The 14,675-nt window shown below is 58.8% G+C and overlaps 1 protein-coding gene and 1 long non-coding RNA gene across 3 annotated transcripts; one reads left to right on the forward strand and one right to left on the reverse strand.

Moving 5' to 3' along the window:
* Positions 1-5,415: 5,415 nt before the first annotated feature.
* LOC308186653 (uncharacterized protein) lies at positions 5,416-9,959 on the reverse strand. Of its 2 annotated transcripts, none has more exons than XM_080608773.1 (6): positions 8,823-9,959; positions 8,471-8,556; positions 7,916-8,027; positions 7,314-7,670; positions 7,025-7,205; positions 5,416-6,463 (listed from the first exon to the last, which is right to left on the reverse strand). In XM_080608773.1, exons 1-6 carry the CDS (start codon positions 8,823-8,825, stop codon positions 6,312-6,314), a joined length of 891 nt encoding a protein of 296 aa, XP_080464899.1. In that variant the 5' UTR covers positions 8,826-9,959; the 3' UTR covers positions 5,416-6,311. The 2 variants fall into 2 exon arrangements, with proteins under 2 accessions (XP_080464899.1, XP_080464898.1); XM_080608772.1 differs by having other exon boundaries at positions 8,471-8,616.
* Positions 9,960-10,048: 89 nt separating this feature from the next.
* On the forward strand, positions 10,049-13,270 carry LOC308186652. Its single transcript, XR_013944178.1, has 3 exons — positions 10,049-10,608; positions 10,749-10,846; positions 11,122-13,270. It is a non-coding gene; the product is annotated as an uncharacterized lncRNA (long non-coding RNA).
* The last annotated feature ends 1,405 nt before the right edge of the window (positions 13,271-14,675 follow it).

Consider the following 14,675-nt stretch of genomic DNA (forward strand, 5'->3'; position numbering starts at 1 on the left):
GTTCAGGTTGGAAATAAGAAGAAAGTTCTTCTCAGAAAGGGAGAGCTCGCTCCCACAGCGAGAGATGCGGGGCACTGAAGAAGGCCCGTCAGCACAAGCTGCATTGCCGGGGAGGCGGTCTGAAGGCTCCCTTGGGGCCCGTGTGGGCACCTGGAGGGAGACGGCATGGTCAGGGTGGGACACGGGCAGCTGCCAGGGGCTGGCACCGGTCTGCAGGGCAGGCAGAGCGCTGCTGCCACCGTGCCAGCATTGGCCTCAAGACCGGGGCGGGGAGCCACGGGCCAGGCTGCTCTGTGCCCACAGAGGCCCGTCCCACCCCCACTGGGGGGCACAGAACCCCCAGCGCTGTTGCGACCGCTGGGCTGGTGCCCGGGCAGCTCAGCCTTCCCCCCCTCCCCGCCCCACTGGGTGTCCCCTCGCCTTCTTCTCCGCTCCCAGTTTGCCATCGGGCAGGTGCCTCCCCTCCAGCCTTGCTCAGGGCAGGTATTTCCTCCCCGAGACGGCGTGGGGTGCGTTTTTCTGCCGTTTCCCTTTGTGGGTTTCCGGGAAAACGGTTTGGGAAGAGGGAGAGGCACAGGCACAGGGAGAGGAGAGGAACGGCACGGGGGGGCGTTCCGGAGTCCCCGCGGGGTCAGGTGGGCTGCTCCGTCCCGAGGCATGCTGGGAGCTGTAGTCCTGTCTGCAGCTCCCTTCCCAGGCTGGTGGGGCTGGAGGCCGTGCTGGCTCCTGCAAGCCCTGGCAGGGGCTGCACCCCTCTGCGTGGCCCAGGGCACTGTGCGGGCCAGGGTTTCTGCAGTGAGCACGCTGGCAGCTCCAGGGTGCTCATGCCCAAGAGAGCAAGGGAGCATTCAGCCTAGACATCTGGCGGGTCCCTGTGCGTAACATGGGGTCGACAACTGTTGGGCGCCACACCACTGGCCTCAGACACCTGCACGCACAGCTGGGATGCCCGTGAAAACTCTAGTGCCTAGGTATCCGTGGCTACGCACCACTGCTGAGCACTGCTGGGAGCAGGCAGGGCGGGCCTGGAAAACGCCCGTGCCCACCTTCTCGGCCCCTGACAGCTCTAGGGCTGCAGGAAGCCTCCCAGCGGGCTGTTCTGTGGAGGGCGGCGTGTGGGGCTGGATGTGGGGCAGGGAGAGGCCCCTCCGCTCTGGCCCTTTGTGTGGGTGGAGGCGCAGCAAGGGCAAAACGGCTGTGGTGGGCCTGGTGCACGCACGGAGGGGCTCCGCACCTTTCTTCTGGATTCAGGAGCTTCGGCCCCAGGGTGAGGCACGTTCAGAGGGAGCCTTGCTAACAGCCCGTGCCCCTGATGCGCAGGCCCTCCTGAGGGGTGTTGCCCCCTCAAGCGACCGCTCAGCTTAGAAATCCCCACCTGAGCCACACACTGGTTCTGGTCATGCAGGTGGAAGAAGAGGGGGAGGAGGGTGCTCTGCACTTGCTTCTTCATCTCCGTTTCATGGGTGCCCTCTGCCACCTCCATGGCATCCTTGCAGAGAAGGATGGAGAGCTCTCTCACGCAGCTGGACTCCTGGTGAGACAGAACAAGTGAGGACCTCAGTCCAGGCTCTTCCGAGCTCACAGTGAGCAAGGGGTCGGTGTGGCTGATAGGGAGACACGCTCCTGGCTCCCACTCTGCAGTGAGCTGTGGTAGGTAAGGCCGAGCGTGCAGGCAGTGCAAAATGGCTCAAGACGCAGGAAGGGCAAGGCAGTGGGTTGCAGATGCTCCACCCTGGGGCTGGCAAGGGGACACGTGGCAAGGGGAGAAGCTGCCACGGGCAGCGAGGGGCCGAGGAGAAGTTGCCGTTGTGGAGCACACGTCTGCAGGGCTCTGCACAGGGAGGGACTGCCCCAGCAGGAGAGCCCAAGAAGCACCAAGCAAAACGTTTCCAGCACGTGCCCAGGGGTCGTGGTGGGAGAAGAATTCGCAGGCCAGTGAGACACGCGGAGAGGGACGCACCACCCCCAGGCCACGTTCACGTGTCCCGTGGCCACGCTGGCCAAACCTCCGGCTTGCCCACCAGCCTTACGTTTTCAAAGAGGGGCAGGAGCCTCTCCGGCAGCTGCAGAGCGATGGGGCCAGCCACCTGCCCATCTGCCAGGCGGAGTGCGTTGCGGAGGACAGTCAGGGCCTTCATACTGATGGCGCCGTCGGCATCCTGCAGTTGCTGCATGACCTCTGGCAGCAGGCCTTGCAGAGTTACTGCCTGCATGAAACACAGCAGTTCTTTTTCAGGATCACCGAGGACCACTCCAGCAGAAGCCCTTTGCTTACAGCGGGCGCAGCCCAGGGCAGAGGTCTGTCTCCAGGCCAGCACGGAGCATGCTGAGGCCCCTCGGGACAGAAGGCTGCTGCGTTGGGTTGCAGAAGCAGCCACTTGTGTCAGCCTGGCCCCGTGTGGGGGCTCATCTTCCCAACCTCAGCAGGATGACTGCTCTGGGTAGAGTGCTCCTGCAGCTGAGGCAGCCCCGCGCTGGCCGGCCTGGGGCCTGGCATTGACCTCTTCCTGGCACAGCAGGAGGTGCCTTTGAGCGGACACCGGTGCCGCTCTCCTCGTGCTGCACAGTCCAGGGGCTGGCCAGAAGCACTCAGGGGCCGATGAAGAAGGCAGTGAGAGCAGTGGAGCCACTACCGCCCCTCCCGATTCCTGGCAAAGTCCAAGCAAGCCTCTGCGGGCAACAGCGCCTGCAGGCCAGCCCCAGGTGGGTGCCGCCACTTGGCCCAGATGCCCCCACTCACTGTCTTGGGTCTCGTAGGCAGCACGACGACGCTTGTGACCGCCATCCTACGCAGCACCAAGGACTGACTGTGCATGTGTGACTGAAGAAGGGTCAGGATGCAGTCATCAATGTGCTGCTCAAAGTCTACGCAGTCCAGCAACTGAAAGACACTCAGCAGAGAGCCTGGCCCAGCCGGCAGGACTCCTGGCAGTACGCTGAATCACCCCTCCCACACAGCTCGGGGCAAGGGCCCCGGAGCCAGTCACAGCTCTGCCTCGCGGCACGCAGCGCAGCTCCCTCGCCTGCTGCTTCTGCCCGCTGAACCACTTGCAGCCTTTTGCTCCCCGGACTTTCGGAAGAGGTTGTGTGCAGGGAGCTGCCCCCCAGGACGGACAAAATGCAAATGCTTCAGGCCCGGTCCCTCAGTGGAAAAGGCCTCAGTGACTGGGAGGAGAGCGCAGTCACCAGCCCAGCTCCATCAGACTGGCAACTTGGCCCCTCCCCTATCTGCCAGACAGCCCAGAGTTTCAAGACACCTTGGAGAGGCACCACTTGCCGCTAGGCCCTACCTCCGTGAAGACAGCCATGGCGACGATCTCCTTGTGCTTCCGTCTCTGGCAGAGACCCGTGACTGCCTCTTCAAACATCGAGGCACAGTAGAGTGGTGCTTCGCTTCGCAGAGCCCTGGCCAGGGGAAGAACGCATTGGTAGCACCAAGCTGGGCAAACGAACCTCCTTGGGACTGCGCTGCCAGCGCTAGCTGCTATCCCATGGGCCAGGCCAGGGCAAGGCTTGCATTTCTGCGCTCTGCTTCAGCAGCTGGTGCTATCCGCTTGAGGAGAGGCCGCCCGCCCTTCGCCATACACCTTGCCTTTGCAAGCATGGAGGGTGACGAGCATAGATGTGCTCGGTTTACTGAGAGACGCCCTGCCTACACGCAAGTTGTGGCCTTCCAACAGATGCCATTTCCTGACCCCTTTGGATCCCCAGGCCCCCGGGCCTTCCCATGCTCGCTGGCCACCCTTCCGGCTGCTCTGCCACACAGCTCCAGTGCAGGCTGTGGCACTGCCTGCAGAGCCAGCCCCAGCACTCTCCTGTCCCGCTGGTCTCCGAGGAAGGGGCGCTTTGGAAGGTGACACGTCCTGCGAGTCCTCCTCCTGCACCGGGCAACAGCAGCCCTTCTCCCAGGAACTCTCAGAGGCAGCGGCATGGAAATCACAGAATGGACCATAGAATGGCTCGGGTCGGAAGGGACCTTAAAGATCAAAGCGGCCACTCCCCCTGTCGGTCTCTTCTGAGATCCCTCCGTCACCAGCACTCAGGGTCAGCGTTGTCCCTCGGACCCCTGGGGACACCCCAGCAGCCACGAGGAAGGGGATCACGTGGGGCCCTCCACCTCCGGGAGAAGAATGCCAGGGGAGACAAGGACAACTGATGAGGCGCTCACCTAGTCAGCACAGCGACACCTGTGTGGAAGGTCTCAGGGCTTAAAAGCATGTCCCAGCCACCCTGCGTCTGGATGTCTTCAACCAAAGCGGCACCCTTCAGGTGCTGGAAAAGCGCTCTCATGGTCATCACAGCAGTCCTGCATGCAGAGCACAGCGTGCGTCACATGTGGAGCCCCGGCCCTGGCTCTGGCCTGGGGCACAGACCTGGCAGTGGGGATGGAGCACCTGAGAAAGCTGCCCGGGGGCCACATGCGCTCCCCCGTCTGACTGCTGCTCATGCTGAAGTCCTGCAGCATGCACTCGTGGGTGAAGGAGATCTGGAAGAGCACGGCAACGTAGAACTTGTGGAACAGGGACTGCGCAACGCCTTTGCTGGAGGGCAGCTGGAAGATCTTGTGCATGGCACTGGTTACCTGCAGAAAACAGCCAGGCGCAGCTCTCAGTGCACGGATGTCCCTGCAGCACTGTCAGAGCTTGCGGGTTGGGGGGTGGGGGAGGTGAGGGCGAGGCGCCGCTCTGAGCTGACGGAGACACCAGGGCAGAGCCTGCTGCCTGGCTGCCTGGCCTGGGGCCCAGCCCCAGCGACTCTCTGGGGTCGGCTCTGCTTTGTGTCACGGGCAAGCCAGCTTTTCGTATCCAGAGCAAAGGCCCCAGCAGTCCCCGGGGGTCCTGCCAGCTGCCCTGGGCTCCCTGGGCCACACCTTGCAGCCTGCTTGGGCCAGGGAGCCGCCCGGCCCCGGGCTGCCCAGCAAGGCAGGAGCAGGTGGGGAGGGAGGAGGACGGAGAGTGGCAGCGCCGGGGCGGGCTCCGTGCCTGTGCGCAGTGGGGCCCCAGCAGTGCACGTGGCCCTGCTGGGCTCTGGCTCCTGGGCCTCCTGACTGGGGAGCCCCAGGGGAGGCTGTCGTTCGGGAACAGGGGAAGAGTGGAGGAGGGGACGGGGAGGGGAGTGCAGCCCTGCTGGGGGTGAGCAAGGCCTGCTCCAGGAACTCACAGCCCAGGAGCGGACGCAGCTGTGCTGTGGGCCGAAGCCATCGTGCTCAGGCCCTGTGCGTTGCATCAGCAGGCTTCTCAGCACGTCCTCTGCAACGCGGGGCTCAGAGACCATCGTCTGCCACATGGCCGTGGCAACCCTGCAGAGACAAAGCATGCTGTCGGTGGGGCCACCCCAGCCACCGCCCCTCGGCCTGTGCCGGCCCTGGGCGTCCTGAGCTGTGCCAGAGGTGGATGGGTGGGCCCCATACCCATCGCACCACGGGAAGGCCTCCAGCAGGCCCTGGACCGCATGCTCGGGGTCCAAGGAGGTGATCTGGAAAAGGGTCCTGTTCAGGCTGTCCAGGAGTGACTCCTTGCTGACCGACACCAGGCAGTCGTGGATGATCTGCATGACCCATGGCACCTGGACGAGAGACGAGGGAGAATGGAGCAGAGCACAGCCATGGCCCCAGCTGCCACCAGCAAATGCTTCCCTCCTGTGGCTCTTTGCCAGCCCGAATGGCTGTCGGGGGCTCCCAAGCCCTGGACGCAGGCCAGGGGGAACAGCCCCCAAGAGGGAAAAAGCACAGGGAAAAAGCAATCCGTCTGCAGACTGCTAACCTCCTCCATCTCTGAGTCTGTGATCACATCCAACACACGGGCAACCACCTTTGTGTCAGCGACCCTGGGCTGTGTCATGCCCTCCAAGACGGTGAGGATGAAGGCCCTCCTCTCGATGGGGAGGAGGAAGCTGGCAAATACCTGTGGGAGGGAAGACATGTCACACAGCCTGCCCTGGTGGTGGGGCGCAGCTGAGCGGTGGGGGCAGCTCTGGAGAGGGAGCCAGGGCAGTGCTGGCACTGTGCCCCCAGCACAGGCAGGAGCAAGGGCTGGCCTGGGCTGGGGTGACTGTAGCCTCAGTGGCTGCGGAGAGGGAACCGCCGCGCAGGGTGAAGGCAGGTGGTGGAGGTCAGGGTCGGGGCACACTTGGCTGTGTGTGGGCAGCCAGGCCTTGCGGGTGGCCAGGACAGCTGGAGCTGCAGTGCTGATGCTGGCCACTGACCCCAGCCTTTGGCTACTCCCTGCTGAGACATGGTGGGACCCCGCAGCCGGCTTGCTGGTAGGCCGTGACGGACCCTGCCTCCTGCCTACAGTTCTTGGGGCGCTGGTTCATCCAGGTCTCCTGTCAACCTCACAGCCGAGAATCCCAGCGAGGGAGGGGCTGATTACCGTCATCTCGTTAGCAGTCTCCTTGGGCAGGAAGGTGCTTGGGCATTCCTCCTCCAGCCTGAGCTTTGGATGGGCAGGTGTCATCATGTAGCCTGGGCAGCAAGGGAAACAGAGGGTGGGTGAGTGGTAGGAATGACGGAGAAGCTGCTGCTTGGAGAAGACAGCTGAGAACATCAAGGAGAGCTCTGTTTGTGGCAGGGCCCTGTGTCTGGCAAAGAGGGGCACTCTGCGTTGGGTGGGGGGGTGGGGGTGGGGACAGGAGACATGCCGGGGAGGAAATGGGTCTTCTGTTGCAAGGGGGAGAAGGGCAAACCGCCTCGTAGTCTGCAGAAAGGCCAGAGAGTTTGGTCCGGCTTTCTGCTCTGAAGCAGGAGAGAAGCCCCGCGATGCTGCTACTGCTACAGGCTCTCCAGTCCGCTGGTTCTCAGGAGTGCCACTAAGCCACTGCCCCAGGGGACATCCTGCTGCTCCGACAGGGGCTGTGGGAGCCCCCTAGGGTTGGTGCAGCACGGCTGCTCCCCTGCTCCGCCGTTGGAGGAATTTGCCGCTCCTTCCTCTAGCTGGGGAGGGCGAACAAAGCGGCACAGCACCGTGCCTGGTGTTGAGTGGGCCCTTGTGTCTGGAAGGTGCCGGCCCGCCCCAGCCTCTCTTACTCTGTCGCACCATCATGATCCTGTGGATGGCGTGCAGAGCCTCTGCAGACGCGCAGCTGATGTCGTGGTCCTCCTCGGCACAGCACAGGGTGAGGCACCCCATCAGCTGCCCGAGGAGTGGCACAGGCTTCGTCTGGAAGGGGCAAAGGTTGACCGTGCCCGCTCTGTGTCTGGACAAGTCCTGGGGGTGAGAGGATGGACAGCGGTAGCTTGGCTGAGATGGTGCGCTTGAGACACCAGGAAAGGGTGAGGGGGTGCTTAGAGTTTGCCTGAACCACCAGCTCCTTACCTGCACCAGAGAAGCGGGGACCAGGACCTCGCTCAGTCTGGCAATCCTCCCTACGGCACACCGACGCACTGCCGCTTTCTGGGATTCTGTGAAGGGCAGCAGGGCCTGAGAAGAGAAAAGCTGCTGGTCTGCCTTGGGATGCGGTGGCAGCTCCCGTAGCGGCAGTTCTGCGAAACGCCGGGCAGGGTTTACGCAAGGTGCCCAGGCTTCTCCTGAGCAAGAGAAGAGCCTGGAAAGCGGGGCTGCCCCGTCGCGGCCTTGGGGACAGACCTGCAAGATGATCTCCAGGGTGGTGGCAGTGTAGCCTGGCGAAGCACACACCAGCACTTCCAGCACGCTGTCCAGAGATTTCAGAATCTGTAAGGAGGATAGAGCGGGTGGGGCTCTCTTGCTGGTCTTTCCTCATGGGAAGCTGGCTTGAATGCCTGCTGCCTGAGGCAGGCCTCAGCTGCCCAGTGGTGCCAGCAACCTGCCCGGTGGTGTTTCAGGATCTCTGTTGTCTCTCTGCTTCTCCTGTGGTCTTCCAGCAGCCAAAGCTAACTAGGAAGGAGTGCGCGGGAACTGACTGGCAGCAGGCTCTCTGTAGCTCACTCAGTGCTTACCTGAGCATAAACTGAAGCATCCAACTTGCCCCTCTCCCTCTCTGGAGCAAGAGAGCAGATGGTGTTGATGCAGGGGCCGAGGTGCTGTGACAGCACTGCTAGGTTCTCTTTGCTGCAAGGAGAGGAGAGAAGGCGCCCGTTGGATGCTGGCACTAGGAGCAGTGCCCGGATGCCCTGGAAGGGTGACCGTAGATGTCAGGGCCTGGAGTCACCAGGTGGGACCCGTACTGGGTGGGCAAGGCTTGTGTGGAAGCATCTTCTCCCTCTCCCGTGCTGCTGAGCCAGGGACAGAGGGCAGTCATGGCACGCAGTGCCCAAAGCCCTTTCCAGCTCCTGCCTCTCCCTTCAGGGAAAAAAGCCGGGAAGGGAGACAATGGAGAGCCCCTGGGCACGGCACCCTCTGCCCTCCCATCTGTCCCACTGATGGGCAGAGCGCAGGGGAGAGCAGAGGCCCTAAGACAGAGCACCGAAGTCCTGCCGGGACGGGGGAAGCCTGCTGCTGTCAGGCCCATGCTGTGGAGAGGCCCTGGCCAAGCCAAGGTCTGGGGAAGGTACCTCCTTTCAGTGATGGCGTACGCAGCTTGCCAGCCCAGGAACATCACGGCGCGCAGGTGGGCAGAGGATGACTTAGGCAGTTGCATCTGGAGGGAGACAGCGTGGTCAGGATGGGACACGGGAAGCTGCCAGGGGGTGGCACCGATCTGCAGGGCAGGCAGAGCGCTGCTGCCACTATGCCAGCATTGGTGTCAAGACCAGGGGGGGCACGGGCCAGGCTGCTCTGTGCCCACAGAGGCCCGTCCCACCCCCACTGGGGGGCACAGAACCCCCAGCGCTGTTGCGACCGCTGGGCTGGTGCCCGGGCAGCTCAGCCTTCCCCCCCTCCCCGCCCCACTGGGTGTCCCCTCACCATCTTCTCCGCTCCCAGTTTGCCATCGGGCAGGTACCTCCCCTCCAGCCTGGTGCTGCAGAGGGTGCAGATCGAGGCCAGAAACTTCAGCTTTGAGTCCTCTTCCTGACAGTCAGGGAGCAGAGAGACAAACAGGGAGGGTGAGAGGGCAGCAACATGGCCAGCAGGGCCACTGCACCGCGGGGCGTGCAGTGATGGCACGAGGGGCCAGGAGGGCAGCAGCTCAGCACAGCCAGCAGCTCTCCAAGAGCCTGTGCGTGGGCAGCAAACACGGCGGCTCCCAGCTGGGAGCAGCAGGCTGAGCCTCGCGCACTGACAAAGTCTGCAGTTACCATTTGGGTGCCAGTGAGAAACGCCCAGAAGTAGTCACAGGCTTCCTTGTCCTTGCCCTCCAGCGGCCTGCTGGAGGCAGCAGAAGCAGCATCTGATTAAGAAAGAGTGGGCAGAGCTGTAGGCCGGGCAGGAGACAGAGGGAAGAGGCGTGCCCTCTCTTCAGCCCTGTGCCCACTGCCCTGCCAACTGCAAGCCCTGGGTCAGAACACTGATGCCCCCTCTCCTCAAGGTTGCCGCTGGCAGCAGAGCAGGAAAGGTGCCTGTCCTGCAGCACCGCAGCCTCCTGCCAGGTGAGCAGCCTTCTGCTGCCTGTCCCCGCAGCAGGAGCTGGGTCCCCTCCACTCTCTCCCGCTGGGAGCCTCCCCTCCTGCCAGGGGAGGCTGTGCTGGGGCTGGCTCCTGGCTCACAGCCGCCCTGCCCTTCAGGAACCGGCATGCCCCCCGCCGGCTGTACCCCACTGCTGATGTTCCAGGGAAACGGGCTCGTGCTGCAGAACAGGGTGCACTCGCTGACTTTGGTCCCGCCTGGCCCGCTGTGGACCCTCGCTCGCTTGGCTTCCTCAGTGGTGGCAGTGGCATGGCAGTGCCATGCTGCGGCACTCGTCCCTGGCGAAGCCCCGACTCCAGCCTGCTGGGGAACCTTGGCAACTGGGGCCAGGCTGGACGGGCCCAGTGGTGCCTGCGGGTGTGAGGCCCGGGCACCTGAGTCCTCTTGGATGCCCCAAGGCCCCTGTGTGCCCTCACAGCCTCTTGGGACCTCCCCGTGGCTCTGTGGTGCGTCCCAGAGTGCCAGTGTGCCTGAAGGACCTCCCTTTGTCTTCACGGGCACACCAGAGCCTTGCCTCTCCCACTCAGTGGCCAGAGCGGCCATGGAGGTAAGCTGGCAATCCTGGGAGACGTTCTGACAGAAAAGGTCTGCTAAAACACCGGCAGATGCAACTGCCAGGCAGCCTGCAAACTGCTAATCCTTCAGAAGGCCCAGGTGGCCTCTTGGAACTTTAGCTGCGTACCTAAGAAGCAGAAACCTCCCTAGCGACCACTGATAAGGGCAAAAAGGAGGAACTCTAACAGCAGTTTATTGTCTGAAAAGGTGAAAAATACTTTGGGAAAGAGGGAAAGTAGGAATGTCAGCCCCTCTTGGCTCTTTAAGCTGCAAGAAAAGAAAGCAGTTTGGCAAATGTAAGATTTTTATCTGAGAGAACAGGAAACGTCACTGGTTGTCGCCAGTGAAAGATCACAGAAAGTAGCAGCATCTCTTGGCTGATCTAATAGGAGGTGTCCTACACCCTCTTACATCTCTGTGACACAGAAATGACCTGGTCTGGACCAGAAAGGAAGCCCCTCTCTCTCTCTAAGAACTTCTCGTGCCACACAAACTTTCCCTTTTCCTCCAGGACTTCCTAAACAAACTGGACCTTCGCTAGGGACACCTGGCTGACTCTGAACTCCCTAAGGCAGGTCATCTTCAAAATGAGACTTGTTATTTTAAGAGGGCCACACCTGGGCCCTCTTTGGGGGGGATGCGGGGGGGGTTGTGCCTTCTGAAGTCCATTTTCTTCATTGACCCTTTTCTGTGGTTGTTTTTCTCAATTAGGCTGTTTTTGAGGTCGGTTTGAGGGATCAGTTTGATCACACCTGATACCGGTAACATTTGGAATACGTGTATATACATGCACGTATAGGGAACCAATCGTAAGTACATTCGCTTCTTTACTAAGGATAGGTTTGTAGTAACCTTTAATATTGATCCCTGAGTATTTTCTCGTGTATTACTACTGATTGCTGCTACCGTTGATTGCTGCTTCTATTGATAATAGAGATGTATATGTGTGCTTCCCTGTTAATAATTCATAAGAGGTTGATGTATACCTGCTTTCTCAATCATTGGTATGCTCGTGATTTGTAGTAACTTGTAATGAAGTAAGGAAGCTCAGGAAAGAAAGCTCCCGTGTGCTTGTGTCCTACAGAATCCTGAAAACTCACCGCTGCAGTCTCTGCACACACGCAGGCCAGGTAACCCTTTAGGCTGTGACGCTTGGCAAAGGTTGCTGTCTAAGATTTACTCAAGCTTAACAGAAATCGTATGTGTATCACTTCATTGTGAGTATGAAAAGCTTTATCAGGAGAAGAGTAAATTCAGTTTGATTTTGAGCAGCATGAGCTCTTCTTAATTCAGTTTATCTAATGTAAAATCAGTTTAAGAAAAAAGGAAGTAGGTGAAAGTCTAAATGACAGCCAAGCCTCAAGCCAGAGCAGGACATTTAGAGACTTGATTTGCTATTGTTTCTTAGATCCTTCTCTAATTTTAGAATGTAAGGAAATTCCAGGCAAGACATTGTGTTGACCTGCTAGTCTGCAAGTCAGAAAACAACAAAGGGAATGGAACATCTATAGTCCAAACTTCTAGTGCTTCTGGCTACAGATTTTAAACAGTCTCAAATTAGATGTGCAGACTTAAAAAAAAATATTAAATTTACTAAATAAAATCATGCTGTACGTTGCACTGCAAGATACATGGGAAGTATTTATTGACACAGTAGGGATTTAAAAATAGTCATCGGTGGAGGGAACTGCTAGTGGAGGGAACTGCTGTGAACAACGACTTCTCTTTCGCCTACAGGGGTGGTGGGGTGGGCACGGGCAAGGCTGCTCTGTGAGCACAGATGCCGGTCCCACCCTCCCCTTTGCACAGAAAGCCCACTGCTGTTCTGACCGCTGGGCTGGTGTCCGGACACCTCAGCCTTCCTACCCCTCCACCCCCACTCAGGGGCTGCCTTTGTATGACAGAGGGGGGCACTCCTGGCTCCAGCAAAGCCCCATCGTGAGGACTGCTGGCTTCTGGTGGCTCCCTCAGCTGCTTTGAGGGCTGCACGCTGTGATCTCCACTCCACTGCAGAATACATCTGCCCCGGAGCCCATCGCCTCGGGCGAGTGACTGCTGAATGGCAGTTAACAGTGCTGCCAACAGAAGGCGTTTCATAGTCCACAAATTCCTTTAGCTGCCATTTCACAGCCCCACTTACAAAGGGAGCCCGAGCTTTCTCTCTCTCCAAACCATAACCCTAACCATACGAGAAACCCTGACCTTAACATTAAACCTAATCCTAGTCAACACCCGGGTATTATTCCAACCCCACCTAAGGCTTACATGAAAAATTGCTCACCACGGAAGTCTTTTAGTAGACCTCAACTTCATTTTCAGCCCTTTCACAGCCCCATGCATCAGGGTAGTCTGTGCTTTAGCTTTCTCCAAACTCACAAGAGTGGTATGAGCTTTATTTTTCTCCAAACCCTACCCCTGCCTCTAAGTCTAACACTGGAGAGCAGCCAGTTCCAACACCCACCCCACCGTAGGCCTCCCATGAAACGGCGCTCACATGGGAAAACTTCTGTTAACTCTCAACTGTCTTTAGAAGCCCTTTCAAAACCCCACTAATAAAGGGAGTCTGCACTTTCTCTCTCTCCAAACCTAACTCTTACTCTAACCCTAACCATGACCCTACGTCCAACACCCACCCCATCTATGGCTCCCAGGAAACAGTGTTCACAATGGAAATCTTTTGGAAGCCCTCAGCCTCCTTTGTCAAACCTTTCACATCCCCATTCCACAAGGCAGTCTGCACTTTCTCTCCCTCCAAACATGTAAGAAACTAAGTCGTGTTTTTGCGGTAGAGAACTAATTTTCTGTATTCAAAGGTAGCTCTGTAGTCATAATAAGGAGAAATGCTAAGTAGGTAAGTGGACAGTAGAAGGCCTCACTGTTCCAAAATAAGGCAGAAGCTTGAGAAAAACAGGATGAGCAGTGTGAGAACAGTAAAACAAAGATCACAAGTTCTCAAAACATAAGAAAGGAGAAATTAAAGGGTTGAAAAAAAGAAAAGTTGTACATATATGGTATAGAGGAGCGTCGAGTAGCTTGTGAACCTGTAGTACTCAGCCAATGAGGAAACAGGGGAGGTGATCAGTTGTCGGGTAATTGGGAATAAAAGGTTATGATTTGTTTACTAAAATGTGCTCCTAATTGACAGGATGCCCGCCATTGCAATCACAAATAAAATAGCTTCGCAGAAGATCCTGTCTGAAGAAAATTATTTGAGATGTTTCTCACAATTTGGGGGCTCGTCTGGGAATAAAAGGAGCCGGGGGGGGGGGGGGGGGGTCCCGGTGGGGCCTCGGGGCCGTGCAGGGCCGACCCGGGGCCGGTGCCACTCCCCCCTTACCAGCAGAGAGGTTAGGAGTTTTAAGAAGGAAATGAAGCCTTTAATTGCGGGCCTAGCAGAACAGTCAAATCCCCTTCTAAGGCCTAATTTGTATTCCTGAGAGGGAAATGTCAATCTTGAGTATGTTATTCACTGGAGAGGAATGTTTAGGAGGGAAATGATTTGCCAGGCAGCTATGCAAGAATGGGAAAGAACTAACACCCCCCCAGACCAAGAGTAATTCCTATAGAGCAGAAATATCTGCTTATCCAACTGAAACAGTAACAACCCATCAACATAGAAATCATATGAGAGACTCGGGGTCAGAATTAGAAAGTACTCGGGGATGAACCCTGAGGACCCCGTAGCCCAAGGGTTGATACCTGTCCCCTGCTGGTGGTTCTGCGGAGTCCTGCTTTTAGGCACAAAGACCTAGGACCAGCCCTTCAGAAACCCACGCTGGCTGCTTCTGATCCCTCCATTGTCCCGCATGTCAGCTGCAGCGCCTTCCCTGGCCCTGGCTCAGTGCTCATCGCAGCAATGGCTGACATCGCAGGAGAAGCCAGCCTGCTCTCTTTGGACACTCCCTCAATGCATGACTTTTCTCCCTTTGGACCCTCCAGCTCTCTCCCTACTCCCGGTGCAAGGACGGAGTAAGAGAACAGCTGTGTGGTGCTCAGCTGCCTGCTGGGGTTCTAACACGCTGTGGCCAGGGAAGCAAAAGCTTTCCTTCTCCTTTCTTCTTGGTGTGTTCTCCCGGGGGGTGACAGCTCAGCCTCCGGATCCTTACCGAGGAGGAAGCCGGGGGAGAGAGCGAGCAAGAAGCGCCTGAACCATGAAATCGTCCCGGCAGCACCCAGAGCGGGAGCTGCGCTGAGTGTCCTGCTGCCTGGCTCCTTTCTTAACCTGTCCCGTGGAACGGTGGAGAACAGGATGGCGGGGGGCGGAGGGGGGACCGCTGCTTGGGGAGGGCTGGGCGTCAGTCAGCAGGTGGTGAGCAATAGTATCACGCATCGCTTGCTTTGCAACGTTCCCTCCTCATTGTTGTTATGATTTCCCTGCCTTCTTTGTCCTATTAAACCGTCTTTATCCGAACCCACGAGCTTTCACTACTTTTTCTTCCCGAGTCTCCCACGGTGGGGAGAAAAGCACCACTCAGCCATTCGCTCTGGCCGCCTGCCGGGTTAAGCTGGAACGAGAACACGGATGGGAAAGAGTAGAACGCGCGCCTCCTCGTTTGGCTTTCAAAAGGAAACGGACTAACAAGTTACTCTAGCGAACGGTTTGGGGTTGATTGGGCAAGTTCTCCTGACTTCGGGAAC

The sequence above is a fragment of the Anser brachyrhynchus genome (assembly GCF_964034855.1).
Source record: "Anser brachyrhynchus genome assembly, contig: SCAFFOLD_120, whole genome shotgun sequence".
In the NCBI taxonomy this organism is placed as follows: Eukaryota; Metazoa; Chordata; class Aves; order Anseriformes; family Anatidae; genus Anser; species Anser brachyrhynchus.